Below are 27772 nucleotides of genomic sequence, written 5' to 3'. Positions count from 1 at the left end.
CTCCCAGGCCCCAAAAGGAGGCAAAGAGACATGTGGGCAGGGGTCAGGGTGACAGGGTGGTCATCACGTCTTCCATGTTTCCCTCCTTGTTGAGCGCCAAGCAAGGGTCACGTGAGAGGCCTACCCCATGGTGGGTTTTTCTGACTATGCTAGGCTTTTTATACAGGGTCACTGTTATATGCATTTGGTACCTTTGCTTTGTGCCATTTCCATCAATGCCCTGGAACAAGGCTGAGGCTACAGTGGGGGAATATTCAACCTTTAAGGCAGGCCTTTACTCTTAGCAATGAACGTACACCATGTACAATTGCACTGTAACTGTTCTTCAGTCAACTCTCAGGTCCCTTTGTCAGTTAACACTTTCTCTGTAACTTGCATTTAGGAGGCACACGCTGAGCCCTGTCCACATTCACCTGTCCAGCATTTTCCACTACCATCCCCAGTAGCAGAATGGGCCCTGTTGTTCACCTTGAGCAGGTTCCACATATGCACTTAACTTAACTCTTGATCTTTCGTACCTCTGTAAAGGATAGAAACCTCTGTGGTGCGAATCTGCTCCCAAAGCCATGGGAGACAGACCGCTAGCGGAAGGAGTGTCGACAAAATCTCCCTCACTGCTAAAGTTCATTCCACCCATTACAGGTACACATAACCATCGGCTGCTTGTTAAACTTCCGCTACCTAAAGTAACCACTTGTGCTTGCACGCTGCTCCAACTCCACACCAATGTCTTCATACCCCAATGTGTTTAAGATCCACTCAGCAGGCTATCAGTGCCGGTTACTTGCATTACACACCTTTTAGTAACTTCAGAACAGACGGTAACAAGGTTTCAAAACTTTACTTGAAAAGTGCAAAAAAGATATTTCAACGTCCAACATTATTATGAAGGCTTAGTCCGCGAAACTAGTTAAAACACTGTCCATGACCAAGTCACCTATGTTTTTAATTTATTACTGACATCCTTTGTCATGTATTATGTATCAATAAACTTTTCTAATTTTTATATGATTGTCTATATACTTAAAGTGGAGTTCCACCCAAAAGTGGAACTTCCACTCATCAGATTCCCCCCCCCCTCCGGTGTCACAGTTGGCACCTTTCAGGGGGGAGGGGGGTGCAGATACCTGTATATTACAGGTATCTGTACCCACTTCCGGCGTAGATAACCGCAGAATCTGCGGTTATTTACGCCACATCCTATTCCCCCTCCCGCTGTCTGCTGGGAAACACACGGGTCCCAGAGACAGCAGGGACCAGCCGTATTGCTCTGCGCGACTCGCGCATGCGCAGTAGGGAACCGGGAAGTGAAGCCTGATGGCTTCACTTCCTGATTCCCTTCCCGAAGATGGAGGCGGCAGCACCCGAGGACCGAGAGACGGTTCGGCCTCGGGTGCCGACATCGCGGGCGCCCTGGACAGGTAAGTGTCCATGTTTTAAAAGTCAGCAGCTGCAGTATTTGTAGCTGCTGACTTTTAAAAAAAAAATTTCGGCAGAACCCCGCTTTAATTGTATCCCTTTTTGCATTGTACCAAGATAGCCATTTATTATCATATTATTATCATTTATAGGAAGCTGCGCATGGGACGTATTTGGACACTCCAACATGACAATGATCCAAAACACAAGGCCAAGTCAACCTGTCATTGGCTACAGCAGAATAAAGTGAAGGTTCTGGAGTGGCCATATCAGTCTCCTGACCTCAATATCATTGAGCCACTCTGGGGAGATCTCAAACGTGCAGTTCATGCAAGACAGCCCAAGAATTTACAGGAACTGGAGGCTTTTTACCAAGAAGAACCATCTGAGAAGATAAAGAGCCTCATCCACAAATAGGGATGAGCCGAACACCCCCCGGTTCGGTTCGCACCAGAACCCGCGAACGGACCGAAAGTTCGCACGAACGTTAGAACCCCATTGACGTCTATGGGACTCGAACGTTCGAAATCAAAAGTGCTCATTTTAAAGGCTAATTTGCATGGTATTGTCCTAAAAAGGGTTTGGGGACCCGGGTCCTACCCCAGGGGACATGTATCAATGCAAAAAAAACTTTTAAAAACGGCCGTTTTTTCGGGAGCAGTGATTTTAATGATGCTTAAAGTAAAAAAAAAAAAGTGAAATATTCCTTTAAATATCGTACCTGGGGGGTGTCTATAGTATGCCTGTAAAGTGACGCGTGTTTCCCATGTTTAGAACAGTCCCTGCACCAAATGTCATTTTTAAAGGAAAAAATCTCATTTAAAACTGCTTGCGGGTTTAATGTCATGTCGGGTCATGGCAATATGGATGAAAATCAGTGAGACAAACGGCATGGGTACCCCCCAGTCCATTACCAGTCCCTTTGGGTCTTGTATGGATATTAAGGGGAACCCCGCACCCAAATTAAAATAAGGAAAGGTGTGGGGCCACCAGGCCCTATATACTCTGAACAGCAGTATACAGGCGGTGCAAACAAGACAGGGACTGTAGGTTTGTTGTTAAGTAGAATCTGTTTGTAATTTTGAACATTTTTAACGTGTTTAGCTCCAGCCAAAAAATCTTTTCTAAGCTTTTTGGAAAACATAGGGAAGGGTTATCACCCCTGTGACATTTGTTTTGCTGTCTTTCCTCCTCTTCAGAAGATTTCACCTCACTTTTTTGTCCCAATGAAAAATGTTTTTTGAAAATTTGGGTTTTTTTGTGGAACAAGGATTGGAAAGCATCAGTGGAAAGGAGAACTTGTTTTCCCATATTAACTCTTACAGGAGAGAATTTCCCTTCCTAGGGGTAGATTTCATCTCACTTCCTGTTGTCTCCTTCCGTTTGCAAGTAGGAGTCGTTTGTAAGTTAGATGTTTGAAAGTAGGGTCCTGCCCTATATACTCAGCAGAAATTTGGGCCTTAGGTGTTGCTGTGGCCACAACACTGTAAGCCCTCACAGGGCCCTGCTGTGAAATATTAGATCAAGAATTGTAATTACATGCCCCTGTTGAACAGCAGCTGAAAAATTAGGCCTTAGGCACTGGTGCTGGTGCCACAACACTGCAACCCCTCACAGACACTCTAGTTGGAACGCAGGAACGAGCCCTGCTGCAAATTATTGCTTCAAAAATTGTAATTACACGCCCCTGTTAGACAGGGGCAGAAAAATTGGGCCTTAGGCACTGGTGCTGGTGCCACAACACTGCAACCCCTCACAGACACTCTAGTTGGAACGCAGGAACGAGCCCTGCTGCAAATGATTGCTTCAAAAATTGTAATTACACGCCCCTGTTAGACAGGGGCAGAAAAATTGGGCCTTAGGCACTGGTGCTGGTGCCACAACACTGCAACCCCTCACAGACACTCTAGTTGGAACGCAGGAACGAGCCCTACTGCAAAGTATTGCATCAAAAATTGTAATTACACGCCCCTGTTAGACAGGGGCAGAAAAATTGGGCCTTAGGCACTGGTGCTGGTGCCACAACACTGCAACCCCTCACAGACACTCTAGTTGGAACGCAGGAACGAGCCCTGCTGCAAAGTATTGCATCAAAAATTGTAATTACACGCCCCTGTTAGACAGGGGCAGAAAAATTGGGCCCTAGGCACTGGTGCTGGTGCCACAACACTGCAACCCCTCACAGACACTCTAGTTGGAATGCAGGAACGAGCCCTGCTGCAAAGTATTACATCAAAAATTGTAATTACACGCCCCTGTTAAACAGGGGCTGAAAAATTGTGCCTTAGGCACTGGTGGTGGCGCCCAGAACCAAAAATGTTCTTACAAGCTATCAGCGTGATGATTGAGGAGGAAGAGGATAATTACTCAGGGATAGTCACTCAGCATCAGCATAGGCAGTCTTTGAAGGGATCTGAGATTTCAAAAAAAATTATTCGGTTACATCAGCATCAGGTGCTTGGTAGCTGGTGGTGATCCAAGACTCATTCATTTTTATGAAGGTCAGCCGATCGACCGAGTCGGTGGACAGACGCACCCTGTGATCGGTTACCACGCCTCCAGCAGCACTGAATGTGCGTTCCGAAAGAACGCTGGATGCAGGACAGGCCAGTAGCTCAATTGCATACTGTGCAAGCTCTGGCCAGTGATCCATCCTCAAGACCCAGTAACCCAGAGGATTTTCGGTGGGAAAGGTGTCCAAGTCTGATCTTGCCCCTAGGTATTCCTGCACCATGTAAAACAGACGCTGGCGATGGTTGCTGGAACCGATCATACCTTGGGGCTGCGGACCAAAAAATTGTCTGAACGCATCGGTCAGACGGCCACCTTCTCCACCGCTCCTTCTTTGACTGACCGAAGCCTCAGCAACACGTTGTCCAGAAACAGGAGTTTGTAACCTCCCAGTCTCTGGGAACGCGTTGCACAGACCTTTCTGCAAGGCCTCCCGAAGATGTTTCATCCTCTGCTCCCTCTGCGATGGCAAGATAAGGTCCGCAACCTTACCCTTGTAACGTGGATCAAGGAGGGTTGCCAGCCAGTATTGGTCCTTCTCCTTGATACCACGAATACGAGGATCCTTACGCAGGCTTTGCAGGATCAGGGAGGCCATGCAGCGTAGGTTTGCTGAGGCATTCGGTCCGGAGTCCTCTGGGTCACTAAGAACGACATGGTCCGCAGCCACCTCCTCCCAGCCACGTACAAGTCCATGTGTTTCTTGGGACTGATCCCTTAAAGACTGCTGCTGATGCTGAGTGCCAGGCTCCACCTCCATACTGACACAATCTTCCTCCTCCTCCTCTTCCTCCTCGTCCTCTTCCTGTGTGATCGGCGGGCACGCAGGAACACTGTCTGGATAAAGGGGGCCTTGAGAGCTAAGGAAGTCCTCCTCTTCCTGCCTCTGTTCTGCCTCAAGTGCCCTGTCCATTATTCCACGCAGCGTGTGCTCCAACAGGTGGACAAGGGGGACAGTGTCACTGATGCATGCACTGTCACTGCTCACCATCCTCGTGGCCTCCTCGAATGGTGACAGGACAGTGCATGCATCCCTGATCATGGCCCACTGGCGTGGGGAAAAAAAACCAAGCTCCCCTGACCCTGTCCTGGTGCCATAGTCGCACAGGTACTCATTGATGGCCCTCTGCTGCGTGTGCAGCCGCTGCAGCATGGCCAACGTTGAGTTCCACCTGGTGGGCATGTCACAGATTAGGCGGTTCTTGGGCAGGTTAAACTCCTTTTGGAGGTCCGTCAGCCGAGCACTGGCATTATATGACCGGCGGAAATGCACACAGACTTTCCTGGCCTGCCTCAGGACATCCTGTAAGCCCGGGTACCTGCCCAAGAACCGCTGCACCACCAAGTTAAGGACGTGAGCCAAACAGGGCACATGGGTCATTTGTCCCTGTCGGAGGGCAGAGAGGAGGTTGGTGCCATTGTCGCAAACCACCATTCCTGCCTTAAGTTGGCGTGGCGTCAACCACCTCTGAACCTGCCCCTGCAGAGCTGACAGAACCTCTGCCCCAGTGTGGCTCCTGTCCCCCAAGCACACCAGCTCAAGCACCGCATGGCATCTTTTGGCCTGCGTACTTGCGTAGCCCCTTGAACGCCTACGGAGCACCGCTGGTTCCGAGGAAGAGGCCATGGAGGAAGAAGAAGAGGAGGGGGTGGAGGAGAGAGGTGTGTCACAATCAGCATTTTGGAGGCGTGGTGGCGGAACAACCTCCAACACTACTGCACCTTGTCCTGCATCCTTCCCAGCTGCCAGCAGAGTCACCCAATGCGCCGTGAAACTTAGGTAACGTCCCTGTCCATGCCTGCTGGACCATGAGTCAGCGGTAATATGCACCTTACCGCTGACCGCCCTGTCCAGCGAGGCATGGACATTGCCTTCCACATGCCGGTAGAGAGCCGGAATCGCCTTCCGTGAGAAAAAGTGGCGTTTGGGTACCTGCCACTGAGGAACCGCACATTCCACAAACTCACGGAAGGGGGCAGAGTCTACCAACTGAAAAGGCAGCAGTTGAAGTGCTAGCAATTTTGCCAAGCTAGCATTCAACCGCTGGGCATGTGGATGGCTGGGAGCAAACTTCTTTCGGCGGTGCAGCAGCTGGGGCAGGGAAATTTGCCTGGTACAATCTGACGTCGGTGTACCAAAAGCAGATTGCCCACAAGTACTTGGCTGTGACACACCTAATTCTACACCTTCATTCCTCTCACTGTAGGTCTCAGAGAGGACTGAAGGTCTAGTGGGGTTGGAAATCTCAGCTGATGAGGAGCAAGGAGAGATCCTCTTTGTTCTTTGGTGTGGGTCTTTTAGATACGCTTGCCAACGAACTGCATGGCAGGTCAACATATGTCTGGTCAAGCATGTGGTACCCAAGCGGGAGATATTTTGGCCACGCGAGATACGCTTGAGACATATGTTGCAAATAGCAGCGGTGCGATCTGATGCACTCGTCTCAAAAAAGGCCCACACCAAAGAACTTTTTGAATAACGCGCAGAGACTGCAGCGCCCTGCACATGTGGAGCTTTGGGGTGTGATGCAGTCAATGTGCTGCCCTTAGGCTGGCCCCTGGAGGGCATCCTGCCTCGTTGGTGATGTGCTGCCGCCTCCTCCTCCTCCTCCTCCTCCTCCTCCTCCTCCTCCTCCTCCTCCTCTCTCCTATCAGGCACCCACGTTGAGTCAGTGACCTCATCATCCCCTCCCTCCTCATCACTGGAGCAAACCTGGCAGTATGCTGCAGCAGGGGGAGCATGACTGCCAGATTGCTGTCCTTCTTGGGCACCCCCTCTGTCCGCGCTCATGTTACTGCCTTCATCGAGCTCAGTATCGTCATCAGAGCCTTCCAAACGCTGGGCATCCTCCTGGAGCATGTACCCAACACTGTGGTCAAACAGTTCGAGGGAATCCTCATGAGGACATGGTGGAGCTAGGGAAGGAGTCACTGATGACATTGAGCTGAGGGAAGAGGCCGCTGCTTTGCCAGACAAAGCACCCTGGGCATGGGTGAGAGAGGATGAGGAGGATGAGGACGGCTTGGTCATCCACTCGACCAAGTCTTCCGCATGTTGCGGCTCAACATGGCCAGCTGCCGAAAAAAAGGCCAAGCGTGTCCCATGGCCACGTGCTGATGAGGATGCACCGTCTCCACGACCAGCACTAGACACAGAGCCTGCTTGCCCTCTCTTATTGGCTTGTGACTGTCTGCCTCTCCTTCTTGGCCTTCCAGACATACTAATGGCCTGTAGCTGCACTAAGCTGGGATAGAACACCTGTAATTTTCTTCAAGTAGCTTTATATACTGTAACCAGACAAGCCTGCCTGTCAGTAGGAAGATAACAGGAACGGATCTAGCTGAACACTGTGAGCAGGACGCACTGTACTAAATGTAAATAGTCTAGCTGCCTGACCGTGGTACTAATAGGATCAAATAGAACACCTGTAATTTTCTTCAGGTAGCTTTATATACTGTAACCAGACAAGCCTGCCTGTCAGTAGGAAGATAACAGGAACGGATCTAGCTGTACACTGTGAGCAGGACGCACTGTACTAAATGTAAATAGTCTAGCTGCCTGACCGTGGTACTAATAGGATCAAATAGAACACCTGTAATTTTCTTCAGGTAGCTTTATATACTGTAACCAGACAAGCCTGCCTGTCAGTAGGAAGATAACAGGAACGGATCTAGCTGTACACTGTGAGCAGGACGCACTGTACTAAATGTAAATAGTCTAGCTGCCTGACCGTGGTACTAATAGGATCAAATAGAACACCTGTAATTTTCTTCAGGTAGCTTTATATACTGTAACCAGACAAGCCTGCCTGTCAGTAGGAAGATAACAGGAACGGATCTAGCTGAACACTGTGAGCAGGACACACTGTACTAAATGTAAATAGTCTAGCTGCCTGACCGTGGTACTAATAGGATCAAATAGAACACCTGTAATTTTCTTCAGGTAGCTTTATATACTGTAACCAGACAAGCCTGCCTGTCAGTAGGAAGATAACAGGAACGGATCTAGCTGAACACTGTGAGCAGGACACACTGTACTAAATGTAAATAGTCTAGCTGCCTGACCGTGGTACTAATAGGATCAAATAGAACACCTGTAATTTTCTTCAGGTAGCTTTATATACTGTAACCAGACAAGCCTGCCGGTCAGTAGGAATTTAACAGGAACGGATCTAGCTGAACACTGTGAGCAGGACGCACTGCACTAAATGTAAATAGCAGGAACGGATCTAGCTGAACACTGTGAGCAGGACGCACTGCACTAAATGTAAATAGTCTAGAAGATAACAGGAACGGATCTAGCTGAACACTGTGAGCAGGACGCACTGCATTAAATGTAAATAGTCTAGATAGAAGATAACAGGAACGGATCTAGCTAAACTGAATACAGTGTATATATATATATGCAACACCTGGGATGCATATATATACACAATACACTGTAAGTGCAGCTAACTGACTGACTGTTCTGCCTAATCTATCTAACTCAAATCAAATGACACTGTCTCTCTCTCTCTCTATCTCTCAGCACACCGGAACACACACTACACAGGGCCGCCGTGCAGGCGGCCTTATATAGTGTGGGGTGTGTACTAAATGCCCTGAGCCGTAATTGGCCAAAGCCACCCTGGCTTTGGCCAATTACAGCTCTCTCTACTGACAGCGCTGTGATTGGCCAAGCATGCGGGTCATAGTGCATGCTTGGCCAATCATCAGCCAGCAATGCACTGCGATGCCGCAGTGAATTATGGGCCGTGACGCGCCACACGAATTTAGCGCGAACGGCCCATAACGTTCGCAATTCGGCGAACGATCGAACAGCCGATGTTCGAGTCGAACATGGGTTCGACTCGAACACGAAGCTCATCCCTATCCACAAATATCACAAAAGACTTCAAGCTGTCATTGATCTTAAAGGGGGCAATACACTGTATTAAGACCTGGTGTATGTAAACTTTTGATCAGGGTCATTTGGGTAGTTTCTGTTGTGATTATGATATAAAAAGAGTAAACACAGTTGATTGATAATAAATGGCTTCAGCCAAACACTAACCATGAGTGAAAGAAAAGTTTTTGTGTTATCATTCATATTCTCTGAAAAATGGCCAAGAAATCATAAATTCTGCCAGGGTATGTAAACTTATGAGCACAACTGTACATAGAAGGGAAGTAGCTGTAGTATGGAAATTGTAGATTTATGGTAGGAAAAATATGGGTGGCCTCTGAGAGTAGTATCAATAAGTATGTATATTCAAACACGGGTTGTACCATCATCCAAGAGTGAATGAAATAAGGGGTTTGAGAGCCTGGTCACCAACCAGGACTCACCAAGGGAAGGGAGGGGGGCAAGTGGACTATCTTGGTACAATGCAAAAAGGGATACAATTAAGTATATAGACAATCATATAAAAATTAGAAAAGTTTATTGACCAGGCCAGCATGGATCAGCTGCCATGTTTAGCGCGGTCAGTTTACTCTCATGAGGAGGGGCACAGGTAGGATCAACCAGGTATTGGAGAACACCAGCAGGCACAAATAAAATAGTAATATTAAAAAGCACATTAATATACATTAAAGTGCAAGCAACATGATTTTCTTTTTTAGGCTTACAAACACTTTAAAGTAGAACTAAAGGCAAAACTTTTTTTTAAATTTTGGATACCGTAAGGGAAGGTTATAATCCCTGTTTATTTTTTGCCATCTGTGTCCCATTGGGGAGATTTCCATTCACTTCCTGTTTTGGCTTTGAGACAGATCCCTGCAAATTAAGGGAATCCCTTAAAGACCAGAACTAGTGTCCCCATCAGAAGATTTCCCCTCTGTTACTTTTCTGGGGACAACCCAAAATTTGGGATTTTCTTTTACTTTCATTTTCAATGACATACCTCCCAACTTTTTGAGAGGGGAACGAGGGACACCTATTAGCAAAAGTATGTAGGCATAGGCCCCACCCCCTGCACCATGTGTCGACCACCCTCTGAATATATACTGCAGCAAGACGGCTCGGCTGTGCAAACTGACGTACCTGTAGGTCGGTCCGTGCATGTGGTATTGTGGCTCCTGCGGGTCCGGCAAACACGATGTCCGCCAGCCATCCGCGGTGGCGGTACAGAGAGGCAGAACCCCGTTCTGACAGAGGACAACTCAGAGATCTGCTGTTCCTAGTGATCAGGAACAGTGATCTCTGCGTTGTCCCAGCAAGCTCATCCCCCAAACAGTTAGAACACACCCAGGTAACACAGTTAACCCTTTGATTGCCCCTAGTGTTAACCCCTTCCCTGCCATTTATACATTGATCAGTGCATTTTTTTAGCACTGATTACTGTAATAATGTCACTTTTCCCCAAAAAGTGTCAATTGGGGTCAGATTTGTCTGCCGCAATGTCACAGACTTGATAAAAATTGCATATTGCCACCACTACTAGTAAAAACAATAAAAAAATGAAAAGGTCCTAAATCTATCCCCTATTTTGTAGACAAAATAACTTTTGCGCAAACCAATCAATATACGCTTAATGCGATTTTTTTTTTTTTTTTTTTACCAACAATATGTAGCAGAATACATATTGGCCTAAACTGATGAATACATTTGTTTTTTTTATTTTTGTATTGGATATGCATTATAGCAGAAAGTAAAAAATATTCTTTATTTTTCAAAATTGTCAGTCTTCTTTTGCTTATAGCGCAAAAAATAAAAACCGCAGAGGTGATCAAATACCACCAAAAGAAAGCTCTATTTGTGGGAAAAAAAGGACGTCAATTTTGTTTGGGTACAAAGTCGCACGGCAGCGCAATTGTCAGTTAGTTTATCACAAAAAATGGCCTGGTCTTTAAAGCGGAGTTTCACCCAAAAATGGAACATCCACTTTTCGGATTCCTCCCCCCCTCTGGTGTCACATTTGGCAACTTTCAGGGGGGAGGGGGGAGCAGATGCCTGTATAATACGCAGTATCTGCATCGATCTACTCCATGTCCAGCCCCTCCTCCGTCCCCCCACTGTCTTCTGAGAGACACACACAGGTCCCAAAAGACAGCAGGGACCAGTGAGATCGTGCAGCGCAACTCGCGCATGCGCAGTAGGGAGCAAGGCTGTGAAGCCGCAAGGCTTCACTTCCTGATTCCCTTACTGAAGATGCTGGTGTCCTGCTGAAAAAGGTCCCCTGGCAGATAATGCCCCCCTTGTACTGTGCAGGTACGAACCACAACAGAGCCACCGAAAATAGCCGAAGAGTCAGCTGTACGCGGAACCTGCGTAATGACCACGACATTGTGCCAGATGCTGCCGCACATTCCCAATGCTCGTGCTACTCTGCAAGGGGCGGGTGTATTACTGTTATACGTGTAAGGGGCGGATGACTACAGAAGAGGGCGAATTTTAAATTGATGGGCAGAGCTGATAACTTAGGGGTGGTTTTAACAATAATCTGCGACAAATCATCAAAATCCGCACTGATACTGTGATAAATTCATTGTGTTAGTTAAATTGGTCGTGCAAACCTTCCCATCAACATTGCAAAACCCGCCCTTCATTTGTTTAAACGCGCCCCGCAAAGACGTGTAGTTTATTGCTAAAAACATACCCAACTTATCAGCTCTGCCCATCAATTTAAAATTTGCCCTCTTCTGTAGCCATTCGCCCCTTACACGTGATAACAGTAATACGCCCGCCCCTTGCAGAGTTGCACGAGCATCAGGAGCGTGCGGCAGCGTCTGGCAAAATGTCGTCGTCATTGCGCAGGCGCCGTGTACAGCTGACTCACAGCTGTTCATCTTCGGCTAATTTCGGCGGCTCCGTTGTGGTTCGCAATGTGCAAGCGCTGTGCCTGCGCAGTACAAGGGGGTCATTATCCGCCGGGGGGACCTTTCTTGGCAGAACACCGGCGTCTCCACCCGGTGAGCCGAGGGGACACCCCAAGGGGGTGAATCCTTCCGGGGCTGAAGTGGTTAAAGGAACATTATACAAAACAAAAAATTACTTAAACTTACAAACTCACTCAAAAAGTGCTTTTTTTTTTTAACCACTACTATTCCTTTATACTGGATTTTGACATTTACAAATGCAGAAATTTAGAACGTGGATGAAAGGTTTAGCACTGAGAAAAACTTTTTGAAAGATAAAAAGTGCATTTGATATACAACTATATAGATCAGACCAAAATGAGGGACAAATGAGGAGGAAAGAGGGACAGAGGGACATTATTCCAAATCAGGGACAGTCCCTTGAAATCAGGGACCGTTGGGAGCTATGTACTGATAATGGTAAATAGGAAAAATAGAGAGGGTGAATGTAAGCATTTCTCTTATGGCAGAGCTGGTAAGAGGGTGATCTTTCCCATCTTCCTGCTGGCACACAGAGCGGTAATATTAATGTGCATGGGGTGATTAGGGTGTGCCCAGGAACATCGGCACACCCTGTGCACATGCCTATGATCCTTCTGTATATTTTATCCAGACCCCCCTCCCATTGTATACTTAAACCCTCTGCCTGTTTTACCTGGAAACCCCTGCATATTTCCCAGATTCCCTTGCATATTTTATTTAGTCCCTCCTCTAGTGCTGGTTTTACCTGGAACCTCCCTGTAGATTTTCTCCAGACATCCCTCCAAATTTTATGTAAACCCCCCCAACCCAACATATTTTATCCAGTCCCTTCTGCATGATTTATCATGAACCCTGTGTATATTTGTACTCAGCCCCCCTCCATCTTGTACTCAGACACCACCCCTCATTTTATACTCAGCCCCCCTAGTTTTGTACCAGCCCCCCTTGAATATTATACTCACCCCCCCACATTCATATATTGTACCCCCCATGAATGTTGTACCCCCTTTACATATTTTACCCAGCCCCCCCTGCATATTGTAGCCCCCCCTGTATATTGTAGCCCCCCTGTATATTGTAAACCCCCCCCTTTACATATTTTTCCTGCCCCCTTCCTCCCTTTATATTCAGCCCCCCCACATTTATATATCGTATAACCCCATGAATGTTGTACCCCCCTTTACATATTTTACCCAGCCCCCCCTGTATATTGTAACCCCCCCCCCCCTTACATATTTTTCCCAGCCCCCTTCCTCCCTTTATATTATACTCAGTCCCTTGTATATTGTCCTCCCTTGCAAATTGTAGCCCCCCCTCCCCCTCCTGTATATTGTACCCAGCCCCCCACTATGCTGACATTATTGGGGGGGGGGGGGGTGTCTCTCCGGCACACAGCGCCGTTTTTCAAGGTCTGTTCTCAATGTCACCAGGTATTCACACGCCGGGGGAGAGGACGGCGCGGTGGCGGCTTGGCTCCAGTAGATGGCGGCAGAGAGCAGCCGTCGCAGAGCCGCTAGAGCCGGGGCTCCGCACAGCAGCCGCAGCAGAGGAGAAGGCTGAGCTCCTGAAGGGCATCAGATGAGAGCAGCAGAGGAGAAGAGCAGGAGCTGAGCCCGATCCTCTTCTCTCTGCATCTCCCCCCCACTCCTTCCATCTATCCTCCCAGTATGGAGAGCAAACTCAACTCCTCCAGCAACAGCCGGGATGAGGGCAACAACGTCTTCCCGGGAAAAGCGGAGAAAAGTCTGACGGCCAGCAGCGCCAGCGTCAAGGAGCACGGCAACTCGGTGTGCTTCAAGGGGGACGGAGAGGAGCCCGGCGTCGGCTTCGAGGATGCGGAGGGACCCGGCCGGCCGTACGGCTTCATGCAGAGACAGTTCAGCTCTCTGCTCCAGCCCGGGGTCAACAAATTCTCCCTCCGCATGTTCGGGAGCCAGAAGGCGGTGGAGAAGGAGCAGGAGAGGGTCAAGACGGCCGGAGTCTGGATCATACACCCCTATAGTGACTTCAGGTAAACCAACAGGTCACCCCCCCGACCACCTCCTATTGTCGGGTCACCCCCCCTAACCACCCTCCGCCAATTATCGGGTCACCCTCCCCTGACCACCCTCCTCCAATTATCGGGTCACCCTCCCCTGACCACCCTCCTCCAATTATCGGGTCACCCTCCCAACACACCTTCCTCCAATTATCGGGTCACCACCCCTGACCACCTTCCTCCAATTATCGGGTCACCCTCCCAACACACCTACCTCCAATTATCGGGTCACCCTCCCAACACACCTACCTCCAATTATCGGGTCACCCTCCCAACACACCTACCTCCAATTATCGGGTCACCCCCCCAACACACCTTCCTCCAATTATCGGGTCACCCCCCCCAACACACCTTCCCCCAATTATCGGGTCACCCCCCCAACACACCTTCCCCCAATTATCGGGTCACCCCCCCAACACACCTTCCCCCAATTATCGGGTCACCCCCCGACCACCTTACCCCAATTGTCGGGTTACCCCCGACCACCTTCCTCCAATTTTCGGGTTACCCCCCGACCACCTTCCCCTAATCATCGGGTCACCCTCCTCCAATTGTCGATTCACCCCCCCAACCACCCTCCTCCAATTGTCGGTTCACCCCCCCCCGACCACCCTCCTCCAATTGTCGGTTCACCCCCCCCCCGACCACCCTCCTCCAATTGTCAGTTCACCCCCCCCCCCGACCACCCTCCTCCAATTGTCGGTTCACCCCCCCCGACCACCCTCCTCCACTTGTCGGTTCACCCCCCCGACCACCCTCTTCCAATTGTCGGTTCACCCCCCCCGACCACCCTCCTCCACTTGTCGGTTTACCCCCCCGACCACCCTCCTCCAATTGTCGATTCACCCCCCCCGACCACCCTCCTCCAATTGTCGGTTCACCCCCCCCGACCACCCTCCTCCACTTGTCGGTTCACCCCCCCGACCACCCTCCTCCACTTGTCGGTTCACCCCCCCCCCGACCACCCTCCTCCACTTGTCGGTTCACCCCCCCCCCGACCACCCTCCTCCACTTGTCGGTTCACCCCCCCCGACCACCCTCCTCCACTTGTCGGTTCACCCCCCCCGACCACCCTCCTCCACTTGTCGGTTCACCCCCCCCGACCACCCTCCTCCACTTGTCGGTTCACCCCCCCTACCACCCTCCTCCACTTGTCGGTTCACCCCCCCGACCACCCTCCTCCAATTGTCGGTTCACCCCCCCCCGACCACCCTCCTCCAATTGTCGGTTCACCCCCCCCCGACCACCCTCCTCCAATTGTCGGTTCACCCCCCCCCCCGACCACCCTCCTCCAATTGTCGGTTCACCCCCCCCGACCACCCTCCTCCAATTGTCGGTTCACCCCCCCCCCCGACCACCCTCCTCCAATTGTCGGTTCACCCCCCCCCGACCACCCTCCTCCAATTGTCGGTTCACCCCCCCCCCGACCACCCTCCTCCAATTGTCGGTTCACCCCCCCCCCGACCACCCTCCTCCAATTGTCGGTTCACCCCCCCCCCGACCACCCTCCTCCAATTGTCGGTTCACCCCCCCCCGACCACCCTCCTCCAATTGTCGGTTCACCCCCCCCCCCGACCACCCTCCTCCAATTGTCGGTTCACCCCCCCCGACCACCCTCCTCCAATTGTCGGTTCACCCCCCCCCCCCCCGACCACCCTCCTCCAATTGTCGGTTCACCCCCCCCCGACCACCCTCCTCCAATTGTCGGTTCACACCCCCCCCCCGGCCACCCTCCTCCAATTGTCGGTTCACACCCCCCCCCGGCCACCCTCCTCCAATTGTCGGTTCACACCCCCCCCCGGCCACCCTCCTCCAATTGTCGGTTCACCCCCCCCCAGCCACCCTCCTCCAATTGTCGGTTCACCCCCCCCCCGACCACCCTCCTCCAATTGTCGGTTCACCCCCCCCCGACCACCCTCCTCCAATTGTCGGTTCACCCCCCCCCCCCGACCACCCTCCTCCAATTGTCGGTTCACCCCCCCCGACCACCCTCCAGCAGTGGATAGGGACCACTGCTATGAACTGTACTTGTTTGGATGGGATCCAACAATTTGGATTGGCTATTTGTAGATACATGGGGACTACCTATCTGGATTGTACAAGGATGGGGACCATCAATGTGGATTGGCCCTGTGTGGAGGGATGGAGGCTACCAATTTGGATTGTCTGTATGGATGGATGGGAACCACCAATGTGGATTGTACGTGTGTGGCTGGATAGGGTCTGCCAATCTAGATTGTTGACTCTCATCCATCCACATACAATCTGGTTTGTCTATGTGGATAAAGGGGGTCTACAAATCTGGATTTAACATGTGTGGATGGCTGGGGACCAACGTTTTGGTTTGTACATGTGTAGATGGATGGGATCATTCCACCAGTCTTGATTTTCTATGTGTGGATGAATGGGTTCCTCCGGTCTTAATTTTCTATGTATGGATGGGTTCCACCGGTCTTGATTGTCTCTGTGGATGGATGGGTTCCACCAGTCTGGATTGTCCATGTGTGGATTGAGAGGTTACACTTAAATGAGGTCTATCAATCTGGATTGTAGGCATTTGAATGCATGAGATCCAACAATCTGTATTATGCCTGTGGTGATTGATAGGTCTACTAATTTGGGGTTTTCTGTGTGTGGCTTGATGGGGTTCACCAATATGTGAATAAATGAGGTCTACCCATATGGATTGTACATATGTGGATCAATGGGGGCCACCTATATAGATTGTCAATGCATGGATGGAGGAAGTCCACCAATCTGAATTGTCTTATGGGTGAATGGAGGAGATCAACCAAAATGGACTGTACGTGTGTGGCTGCACAGGGTCTACTGATATTGATTGTACAGGTGTGGAGGGATAGGGGCCACCAATATGGAATATTTTTGTGTGGTGATGTTATGGGCTTTACTTATCTCAGCTGGTTTTGTGGATGGGGTCCACCAGTCTGAATTCTGTGTGGTGGATGGGCTCAACCAACCTGGCTGTCCATGTGTGGATTGAGAGAGTCTACTTACTTGGTTTGCACATGGATGGAGTCCAACTTTCTGAATTGTATGTGTGTATGGATGGGTTTCTTTTAATCTGGATTGTGTGTGCCTATGGGTTCAATTTAATGTAGAAAATTGTGCACCTTTGTAGCCAAATTTGAGAAACCCCCAACATATGTTTGTTGCGTGTTTTTCTTCAGTATTTATTTCACTATTTATTATTTACCTTTTTTAGCTGTTTCTTTGGATGTGGTCTATACATTGTAATCTTGTGTTTTATAATAGCTGTACTATGTATGATTTATTTATTATCTACAGTTATTTGTTTATTAGGAAGCACTTTACATACTGTACATTCACTTCCGTCCCTGCCCTCTAGGAGCTTTCAATCTAAAGTCCCTATCTCACCTTCATGCATACACGTACAAGGGCCAATGTTTTGGAAAGGAGCCAGTTCACATACCAGCATGTCTTTGGAGGGTGGATGGAGACCTGCACAGGAAGAACATGTACTGTAAATATACATGTAGTGTCCTGTTTTGAATTTAAACCAAAGATCACAGTGTTGCAAGGCTAAAATTCTTTAGGGGATAGAGGAAGGAACAGTTTTCCTTTTTTTTTTTTTTGCGCTTTGCTTAAAGCGCATCAGCATACAATGTATCACCCAAGTGTTGATACCTTTAACACTTTGTTAGGGCAGACAGGGCGGCACGGTGGTCTAGTGGTTGGCACCTATGTGTTGTAGTACTAGAGTCCCTAGTTTGAATCTCTGCATGGATACAATCCGCATGGAGTTTGCATGTTCTTCCTGTGTTCATGTTGGTTTTCTCTGGGTAATCCCGTTTGCTCTCACACTGCGTAGACATGCTGGTAGCTTAATTGGCTTTAATTCATACTGCACTTGGCATGTGTATACAAACTGGCCATGCTAATGTTTTATCACATTCTGCATGCCAGTCCGAAGCCCAAGCAATTAGGGATGGTTGAGAAAAGACCTGGCGACCTACCTTATAAAAAGAATTGCCAAGAAAATTCAATAGAAAACGCTCTCTAGTGCGTCAGACGTGGTGTCTAGAGGGCTGGCCCAAAGAATTCCTCAGAGTTGGATATGACTAAACTAATATTTACATTTTGTCCAGGATAGACAGTGTGAACATATACAACTGATGAGATCTTCCAGCACATACAGGGTTAATTACTGTAAGCATACCCCCCCCTTCTGAGTATTACATTGAAGGGGAAAGCTAGCTAGGGGTAAAAAAGTGAGCAGTATTTTTTATTTCCTGCTATGTAAGAAATATAAAGCGGTATCCCGGTTTGGCTACAAATTGGAAATAAACTATAAAGTTATGTGAGGTCAAATGATGTGACACTTTAATGACTCGGGAACTGAAGAAGGTGGCAGCCTTGTCTGTGGGTTTTTGTTTTGGATTATATTGATGATGTGATGCTCTAGTTTTGTTTCTTTTTGTTATTATTTGAGTGTGGCTTTTTTCAGTGTTGCAGTTTCTTGAAATTGTATTTTTAAACATTAGAATGCTGTAGTCTCCTTTTAGTATGTTTAATATTCTGGCCATTAGACGATGCAGAGGGTGCAGTGCCTATATTCCAAGTCTCAGCCTCTGGGCATAAAAAAAAAAGGCACTTTTATAAACGACCCAAATCTGCTGTGATTTATAGTCTCGCTGTGACCTTGAAACTAGACCATACTGGCTGTAAGATTCATGTAGAAATGTCGTACATATGACTGTATTGTATATTTTATTCATAGTCCAGGAGTGAATAGCAGCAAACACCTGCACGTGTGTCCTCCTGAGCTCTGAAATATTCACTTACACACTTAACAATGGCCAAAATTAACACATGGCATATAGAGTATGTATGTATGTATCTGCATCAACAGGATCTATGTATACATACAGTATGGATCCTCTTTCTCTATCTTTATCCTATATGTATCCACAGGATTTATGAATACAAAATACATCTTTTGTTCTGAGTGTCTTTGTATCAGCAGAATCTTTGGGGGAGATTTACTAAATCTGGTGCACACAGAATCTGGTGCAGTTATGCATAGTAACCAATCAGCTTTCATGTGAAAGCCTAATTGAACAAGCTGAAGTTAGAAGCGGATTGGTCGCTATGCACAGCTGCACCAGAGTCTGTCGCACTTTAGTAAATCTCCCCTATTATGTACACACCTTTTTATTCTCAATATCTATGATACATATCCAACTCAAGATCGCTAGATAATACATAAGTATACTGCTTTATCATAAGACTCTTTTCACACTGGAAGCAGTAAAACAGGCTATTGAGCTTTGGTTTTACCACCCCCTGGCCACCTGCCCAGTTCAGCCAGAAAGGAATGTACACGTGAGGCCACACCGCAGCCACAAAGAGAACGCTTCACTTGCAGTTGTGGCGTGGTCCCGCAATGTAAAACTGCCTTTCTGGCAATATAAAAAAATAAATAAAATTAAGAAGGAGGTGGCAGTAGCGTTGTGTCACAGATGTGAAAAAGCCCTAACTGTCCCAATATCTTGTGTGCATCGACAGGGCTCTATCTGTCTTTGCTTCTGCCTTAGTTATCTATCGCAACTGGGTCTATGCATACATGTGTATTACCGTTCTTTATCTGACGGTCTGTATTAGCATATGGATATAGCTATCTATTTTTCTATTGTGTAATATATATATATATATATATATATATATATATAATGATAGATACACAAAATAATATATAATGATAGATACACAAAAAAAATATATATTTTTATAATTTTTTTTGTGTGTGTGTAATTCAGCACTGAACATTGGCCTATTCCAATTCGGAGCTGGAGCTGATTGCACTGCCTAGGGACCCTATGAGAATAGGACATGACAGTCTGGAGTGAGTTGTGGAATGACCTGATCAGAGCACTCATTACCATGCGGTGCCTCCAGTGTGGTTTGGATGCTGTCGCTGTCCATGGTGCTGATCAGCCTCAGGAATGGGCTCATGTCTGTACAGATCAGTTGCTGGGTGTATCATGGGGTTTAGAGGAGGAGCTGTTCGGAAGGATTGCTTGAGAATTTAACTGTTGTGATACCAGAGGCGCCCATGATGTGTGTGTGTGTGTGTGTGTGTCAAACTGATGCAGCCACCACATTTAATGATTGGTAACCTGCAATATATTACATTTTTGGTTTTGGGTTAAATACCACTTCAAGTTGATTGCTAAAAGACAACTGCGTTTTTTGTTTTTGTTTTTTTTTTTGTTGTGTTTTTTTAGAAAGTGGCCTGTCTTTTTGCTGATTGTTAATTACATTTTATTACTATTATTATATAATATATAATATTTAGGATTTATATAAAGCCAACTGTTTTTTGCAATGTTTTACAATGTAAAGGGAGACAATACCGTTATAATAATATAAAATCCAAGAGGGTTAGGGGGCCCTGCTCATGTACGCTTACAATCTAGTATCTGCATTACTGAGTTTGACTGTGTTCATGTATTTAAAAACACACCTGGCGTAAAAGATCCTTAATCACTTGCCGAACCACCTTAGTAAATATACTGTTGCGGGGCGGCCCACTGCATCACATACATGCAGCAGTGTATTTAGGTTTTGTGCCACCCCAGGCCTGACTAAACTCATGCACCCCCCTAATTTAAATATGACCACCACTTTCTGTCATAACCACGCCCCTTCATGTTTAAGACCCGCCCCATCACCTGTAAACCACACCCCTTTCTCTTTAGGCTCCCCCAACGCAGCGGCTGGTGTGAATGGACCCTAAGCTCCTGTGTTGAGAGGCTTTTGCTTGCTTCAAGTAGGTTTTCCATACCTATGCAAGTCCATTGGAATGCAAAATGAAGCACAGGTAAATGCAGGTCAGAATGAGGTCAAGTGCACCTGTCCATGAATTCTGAATGATCACTGAAACATCTCAAACTGATGTCAGAACAAATGCCAGTGATAACAAAGGCACTTCCAGTGGTGGACGTGCTCATATTCGCCTGCTAAAATATCCCTAAATTACATCACATTGGGCCAGCAGATAGGATTGGGCTAAATCCATATATGTGGATTATGGGACATACAATGCTGATCTGACCACACAGGTACCGCTCTTGGCTGTCGGTGCCACTTATCCCAGGAGAAACACCAGGCATGGGGACCTACCTAACTAATGTTCCTTTTGATAGTGGTCATGTGACATTCACAAACCAGTTTCAAAGACAAAGATTTAGGACTCGATCAGGCAAAAAACATGTGTATGTTTAATTACAATACATTTTGCTAAATAAAACAGGATTAACTGGCATAAATATGTTCCTATAGACAAAAACGTAAGACAAATCAGCAGGTTGCAAAGACCATGAGCAAAAAAAGTATACGTTCTCATCTTTCTCATCCAGAAGACTACAAAAGCCTGGTATTTTCATTACACCAACACCGAAGCTCTCAAGATCTATCTCTATCAATTCCAGGACAACGGGTAAGATTCATTAGAGCTCAAAGTATGACTCACAAGGAAATAATCCCGTAATCACTTAATATATCTCTTCAAAGTTATCAAGCAGGAAGGAAACCACCTAAATGCCCTCCTCAGAGTTGTCAGTGAGAATGCAAAAAAAAAAATCTCCTCTGCTGCCATAACTGGGGCTTCTCTCCTGTTTTCTGTGCGCTATTGACCCAGAGAGCCCTGGGAGGAAGTTACATTACATATCGTCACTTCCACCTAAGAATGGAAGGGGTAGGCAGAGCATTAGGCTGCTAAGAGCTGCTGCCAGTGCCACACTTACTAGTATTGGCGGCCGCCAGTTGTATTGAGTGCGGCCGCCGGTCTGTCCAAACGTCAGGACAGTCACCGGCCGGTATCATACCGGCAGCGGTGTGGCCGCTTTATGGGGGTTGCCTCCTGGACCCTGCCCCCCGGCCCAGTCTGCCTCATAAGACTGGTTGGGGACTCTTTTCATGTGCAAGCCGAGAGGAGGCTGTGTGGGGTTTTTTTTTTTTTTTTTTTTGCTGTCCCCCTGCAAAGTGCCACCCTAGGCCTGGGCCTTGATACAGTGTTGCGTACATGTACGTGATTGTGCCTGCTTCGCGCCCCTCCTTACCGGTAATCGGGTATCATGTGATCGCTATGAATGGTCATAATGATCACATGATACCAACGTAAACAACCTGTCATGAAAAGCTTTCCATTCATTAACAGCTTGTGATCTAGGATTGGCCCACAGCAATCACATGGTATCTGGCTACCTGTACGATGTGATTAACTATAGCCAGTTACAGATCACAGCCAAAAGCAAGCTGTTCATGAATGGTTAACCCATTCATGACAGCTAAAACTATTGCTTATACAGTGATCTGTATAAGCAATAAGTGTATAATAATAAAAAAAAAAAAGAAAAAAAAATCCCCTGATCACCCCCCATAGTAGTACAGTGTCATTATGGTGATGCTGAGCTACTCTGATAACAGGATGTAAAAAAAAACAAAAAAGTTAAATAAATTAAATGGACATTTTTTCTTTTTTTTTTTTACATACTGTAGCCAGTCAGTATACCTGATCACTGCTACACCAGTCATATGGTGACTCTGTATTGCACTGGTGACCGTATGTAAGAAAAAAAAAATGTGTTTAATTTTCCAAAATTATCATGACAAAAAAGTTACAATTTCAAAAAAACTTGCCATGCCTCTTTATGAATACCCTGGACTGTCTACTTTCCAAAAAGGGGTCATTTGGATTATATTTACTGTCTGACAATTTAGGGACTCAAGAAATGGGACTTCACTACATCAGGATTGATCAATATTCAAATATATTTACACCATGGTTTGTAGCCGCTATAACTTTCACACAAACCAATTAATATACACTTATTGGGATTTTCTTTAAGGTATAATCACATTATGCGCAACAGCTGTACAAACCGTTATCATGCAGTGAAGGAGGGTCTGTTTTTTGTGGTTGATTGTGATAATCTGTTGATGGTCAGTTCTGGTTGTATAGTTGTGTGAATATAAATCGCCCAGCGGGGCATGTGCAGTTTGACCCTTAAAGGCATAGTTCACCTTTACCCAAACACTGCCTGTGCAGATAGAGGGTGTTTGTAGATAAAAACTGTGCAGCAAGTTGAATAATGCCCTTGCTATAGGTGTAGGCCATTTACAAAAACTGCCACTCCGCCACTTCAAAAACGCTGGTTTTGGCGCTTTGAATACTTTCAAGTTCAGAGGAGGGGTTTGGGGTCTTATAGAGCCCAGATCTGTCCATAAAGAGTACCTGTCAATGCCTATTACTGTCACAAGGGATGTTTACTTTCCTTGTGGCAGCAATAAAAGCGATCAAAAAAAGAAATAAAAAGGGACGGTGTAAAAAGAAAAAATAATAAAGTAAAATTTAAAGTACCTCATTCCTTTTGTGCTCGCACACAGAAGCGAACGCATCTATAAGTTGCGCCCACAAATGTAAACGCTATTCAAACCACACGTGAGATATTGCTGCGATCATTAGAGCGAGGGCAATAATTCTAGCACAAGACCTTCTCTGTAACTCTAAACTGGTAAATGTTTACATTTTTTAAAGCATCGCCTATGGAGATTTTTAGGTACCATAGTTTGACGCCATTTCACGAGTGTGTGCAATTTTAAAGCATGACATGTTCGGTATCTATTTACTCGGCGTAACATCATCTTTCCCATTATACAAAACAATTGGGCTAAATTTAGTGTTTTGTGTTTTTTTTTTTTTTTTTTTTTAAACTCATGAAAGTGTATTTTTATTCCCCCAAAAATTGCCTTTGAAAGGCCGCTGTGCAAATACAGTGTGACATAAAATATTGCAAGGACTGCCATTCTATTCTCTAAGGCAGTGGTTCTCAACCTGGGGTCGAGTGACGGTTTGCCAGGGGTCACCGAATCCTGGGCTGTTCCTGAAGCCCGCATCGCTCTCCCAGCCTCTTCGCGCCCGCCCAGCAGGGCTGTCCCTGGAGCCCGCAGCCGCCCACTCAGCCTCTTCGCAGCCGCCCACTCAGTTCATGGCATGGCTGGGGGGCAGAAACTAGAGATTAGCTGATTGGCGAGGAGTGTGAAGTGGGAGGGGCTGGAGGAGACCCTATCTCCTGATTTCGGCATAGGTGTCACTGCTACGAGACACCACAAAGCTGGAGACACAGTGCGAAACACTACCTGTGATCATAGTTGCCATTAAAAGTCCCCACTACAGTTCTCAGATCAGCAGATGACCTTGATCAAGAGCACCTAAGTTGGCTGATCAAAACTCCCCCCAAGGCCCCCTCCCCCCAGCACTGCCACTCATCCCATTACTCCCCACCACCAAGGAGTAAGAGAAGAAATAAAAATAGAGAATGCATGGAAGGGAGAGGAAAAGAGGGGGAGGAACAAAGAAAAAGGGAGAGGAAAGAATAAGAGAGAGAACAGAGGGATGGGGAAAAAAATCAAGAAATTGGGATAGAGAGAGATAAAAGGAGAGCAAAGAGAAAGTGGCACATCCTAAAATGTACCATAAGGGTTTTTAATACTGTACGAGTGGAAGGACTCAGGGAGTGCTAAATGTATGTGGGTTAGGGGCACAAATTACTTGTCTTGCCTTGGGTGCTGACAACCCACGCTATGGAAATCATTTTACTGTTAGGGGTCCCCATAACTTGGGAAATTTTAGCAAGGGGTCACAACACTAGAAAGGTTGAGAACCACTGCTCTAAGGTGTCTGTTAAAAGATAAATATATCCGGGTGGATTTGATCTAAATCAAGTCAATTTAAATCATGATTTAAATTAACTTGATTTAAATCATAATTTTTTAAAGAGCAACTGTCATCTCTGTCCCGCAGTGACTCCTCCTCTGACCCGCTGTTGACTCACCGACAGTCCCATTCACTTTAATGGGACGGCTGGTGATGCGGCAGTGACACAACAAGGTGAGGGGCGTGGCGGCAGCAGGTGAGTGCATGCCCACTAACAGGCGCTACCATGATGGATCTGCAATGACAGGTTCTCTTTAAATGTAAGGACATATTCTTGCTGGTAGTTAAAATCTTTAATATTTGCAAACAAAATGAAGGTTTCTTTTTTAGAATAAGCTGTCAGGTTAGTAAAACGATATCAGAACCAATTCAATCATACAGTTTGTAGTGTACATAGATTTGCAAAACAATGGGATAAAGGAATACTCTTGAATTTTGGTTTATCGCATGGTTACTGTGAAATTGTGTGAATGCATCAATGCCGTGCATGTTTTCTCAACTTGCAGAGCTTGGATTCGTTGAATGAGTTTACCAAAAATGTAAATATTGCATAATATACTGCCTCATGCTATTATTATTATTATTATTATTATTATTCAGGATTTATATAGCGCCAACAGTTTACGCAGCGCTTTACAATATAAAAGGGAGACAATACAGTTATAATATAATACAATACAATACAATAGGATTAAGAGGGCCCTGCTCAGAAGAGCTTACAATCTAATAGGGTGGGGCAGGTGGTACAAAAGGTTGTAACTGTGGGGAATGAGCTGGTGGAAGTGGTAGGAGATTAGTTGGAGACGTGATAGGCTTTCCTGAAGAGATGAGTTTTCAGGGATTGCCTGAAGGTAGCAAGAGTAGGGGCTAGCCGGATAGATGGAGGTAGCGAGTTCCAGAGGATGGGAGAGGCTCTGGAGAAATCCTGGAGACGAGCATGGGAGGAGGAGATGAGAGAGCTTGAAAGCAGGAGGTCTTGAGAAGAGCGGAGAGGACGATTTGGGTGATATTTGGAGACAAGATTAGTGATGTAGCTTGGGGCAGAGTTGTGAATGGCTTTGTATGTTGTGGTTAGAATTTTAAATTTAATTCGCTGGGTGATTGGGAGCCAGTGTAGGGATTGAAGTAGAGGGTTGGCAGACACTGAGCGGTTGGTAAGGTGGATAAGTCTGGCAGCAGCATTCATGATAGACTGAAGAGGGGATAGCCTATGGAGCGGTAGGCCAATGAGAAGGGAGTTGCAATAGTCAAGGCGAGAGATAACAAGGGAGTGAATGAGGAGCTTGGTGGTTTCATTTGTTAAAAAAGGGCAAATTTTAGAGATGTTACGGAGGTGAATTCTACAAACTACACAACTAAGTTGCTACACAACTAAGCTCCATTTCATGCTGAATAAACTAAATTATTAATGCATCTTAAATAAAAAAACTATCTTGTGATAGATTTTTACTCCAAAAGCATTTTATTAAAATAAATTTTAATAAATCAAAAAAATCAGATTTAAATAAAAAAAATCAGATTAAAAAAAAAAATCATTGATTTTATATCCACCTTGCCGTGTATACCTGATTTCAGAGCGACGCTCACATGACCGCCTGGCTCTCCCCTCTCCCAATCTGACAGAGTGGGCGGGGTTGAAAATTCCCCGCTGCTATCAGTCGGGAAGAGAAAGCCAGGCCGCTCTGAAATCAGGTAGCATTTAGTTTTTTTTTTAAAACGCAGACAGGGGCACGCAACATTAGAGGACAAACAGGATTCTATAAAGTTATGACAGTTATTTCAGCAGAAGGAGGGGGGAGGTGGGCTCTGACCAGAGCTGACAGGCAAGGAGGGTAGGGGGGAGGAGGACACAGGAGAGCAGAGAGCAGGGCTGCGGATGACTGAGGCTCGTAAACTGACCACGGAGTCAGGGCTCAGCAGCCATGATACACCGTGGTCGGTTTACAGGGGGGAGGGCATAGCCAGGCAGGATCAGCCTGGTGCTGTATTTCAGGTGTTGCAGGGGGCCACATTACACAGCACAAAGCACTATGCTGTATAGCATGCTTTAAAGGAACAGGATCCTTTTTTTTTTTTTTTTTTTTTAATTATTTTTTTTTTTAATTTGTTTTAGGTTAACACAATTTAACCTTGAAAATATTGGGTACAAACAGTAACCTGAGATTTGGCCTAAAGCGCAATTATCGGTGATCTTTTGCACGGTTTATGGTTTTGATATCATCACGTTTGGCAGCCTAACTGAACACTTGAAAGTCTCGTACTATAATGCCTTAGATCACATACAGTCCAAATCAATGTGATGCAGAAATATTTTTAAACCTCATGCTCAACGTTTTCCAGTGTAACTCGAGTCTGAGCACAATAACATTTTGATTCCCTTTTAAGCGAATATAATTATAAGGCTGGGACAGAATGCTTTACGGAGCCCTGTGTAGCGCACATTTTACAGGTCAGTTGTGCTGGTTATAAACTTGCTAGTTCCAAATAAAAATGATTTTGTTTTATTCTCTTTATTATACTGCTGGGAGGAAATGCTGCGCACAATGTGCATTCAAGTATCTAGAAGGTTTCTGCTAAATCAGGCTGGATGGTCTCCGTATATATAAAACTACTGATTAGTTCTCTGGGTTTAATTTTTGATTTATTTTTTTTTTTATAGATTGACCTTTAGCGCTGTGTAAGTCTATTGCCATATAAATCATGTCCTGAATGATGTACACATGCTGTGATAAGCCTGTTCATATTATGTGTATAGAGACGGTAAAATCTTTGATTCTTTTGCCTTGTAATATAAGAGGTTATTATAAAATGTATTTAGAGCCAAAACCCACACAATACATTTATGGTAAAGAGACTCTTCATGGTAGAGAAGCAAAATGCTTAAAGGTTAAGTTTGCCTTTTGTACACTTTTTTTTTTTCTTCTAGATTCCAGCTCCCCTATATACCAATATAGCAATTATGTACTTCTTTTGCAAAAATTAAACCGCTTTCCATTTCATTTACACACATCACCTAACTGTCTTTATAGATGTTTAACTACTACAGACCTGGAAGGTTTACCCCCCCCCTCCTGACCAGGCCATTTCTGCAGTATTGCACTGTGTTACTTTAACTCACAATTACGCGTTCGTGCAAATAAAAATTATGCCCCCCCACAAATTGCTTTCCTTTGGTATTTGATTCACCTCTACAGTTTTTTACAACGCTAGAAACAAAAAAACTA

At 46.3% G+C, this 27772-nt stretch overlaps 1 protein-coding gene across 1 annotated transcript in view; it reads left to right on the top strand.

Moving 5' to 3' along the window:
• The first annotated feature begins 13244 nt into the window (after positions 1-13244).
• The window catches only part of HCN1 (hyperpolarization activated cyclic nucleotide gated potassium channel 1), a 649367-nt gene continuing 634839 nt past the window's right edge, over positions 13245-27772 (top strand). The window contains exon 1 of the mRNA XM_073622158.1: positions 13245-13762. Within this exon, the coding sequence (XP_073478259.1) occupies positions 13419-13762 (344 nt within the window). The 5' untranslated portion in view covers positions 13245-13418. The remainder of the gene's footprint in view (positions 13763-27772) is intronic.

Source organism: Aquarana catesbeiana, linkage group LG01 (genome assembly GCF_042186555.1).
Source record: "Aquarana catesbeiana isolate 2022-GZ linkage group LG01, ASM4218655v1, whole genome shotgun sequence".
NCBI lineage: Eukaryota > Metazoa > Chordata > Amphibia > Anura > Ranidae > Aquarana > Aquarana catesbeiana.
The sequence above is the reverse complement of the archived record's forward strand: the minus strand, read 5'-3'. Positions and strand labels throughout refer to the sequence as shown.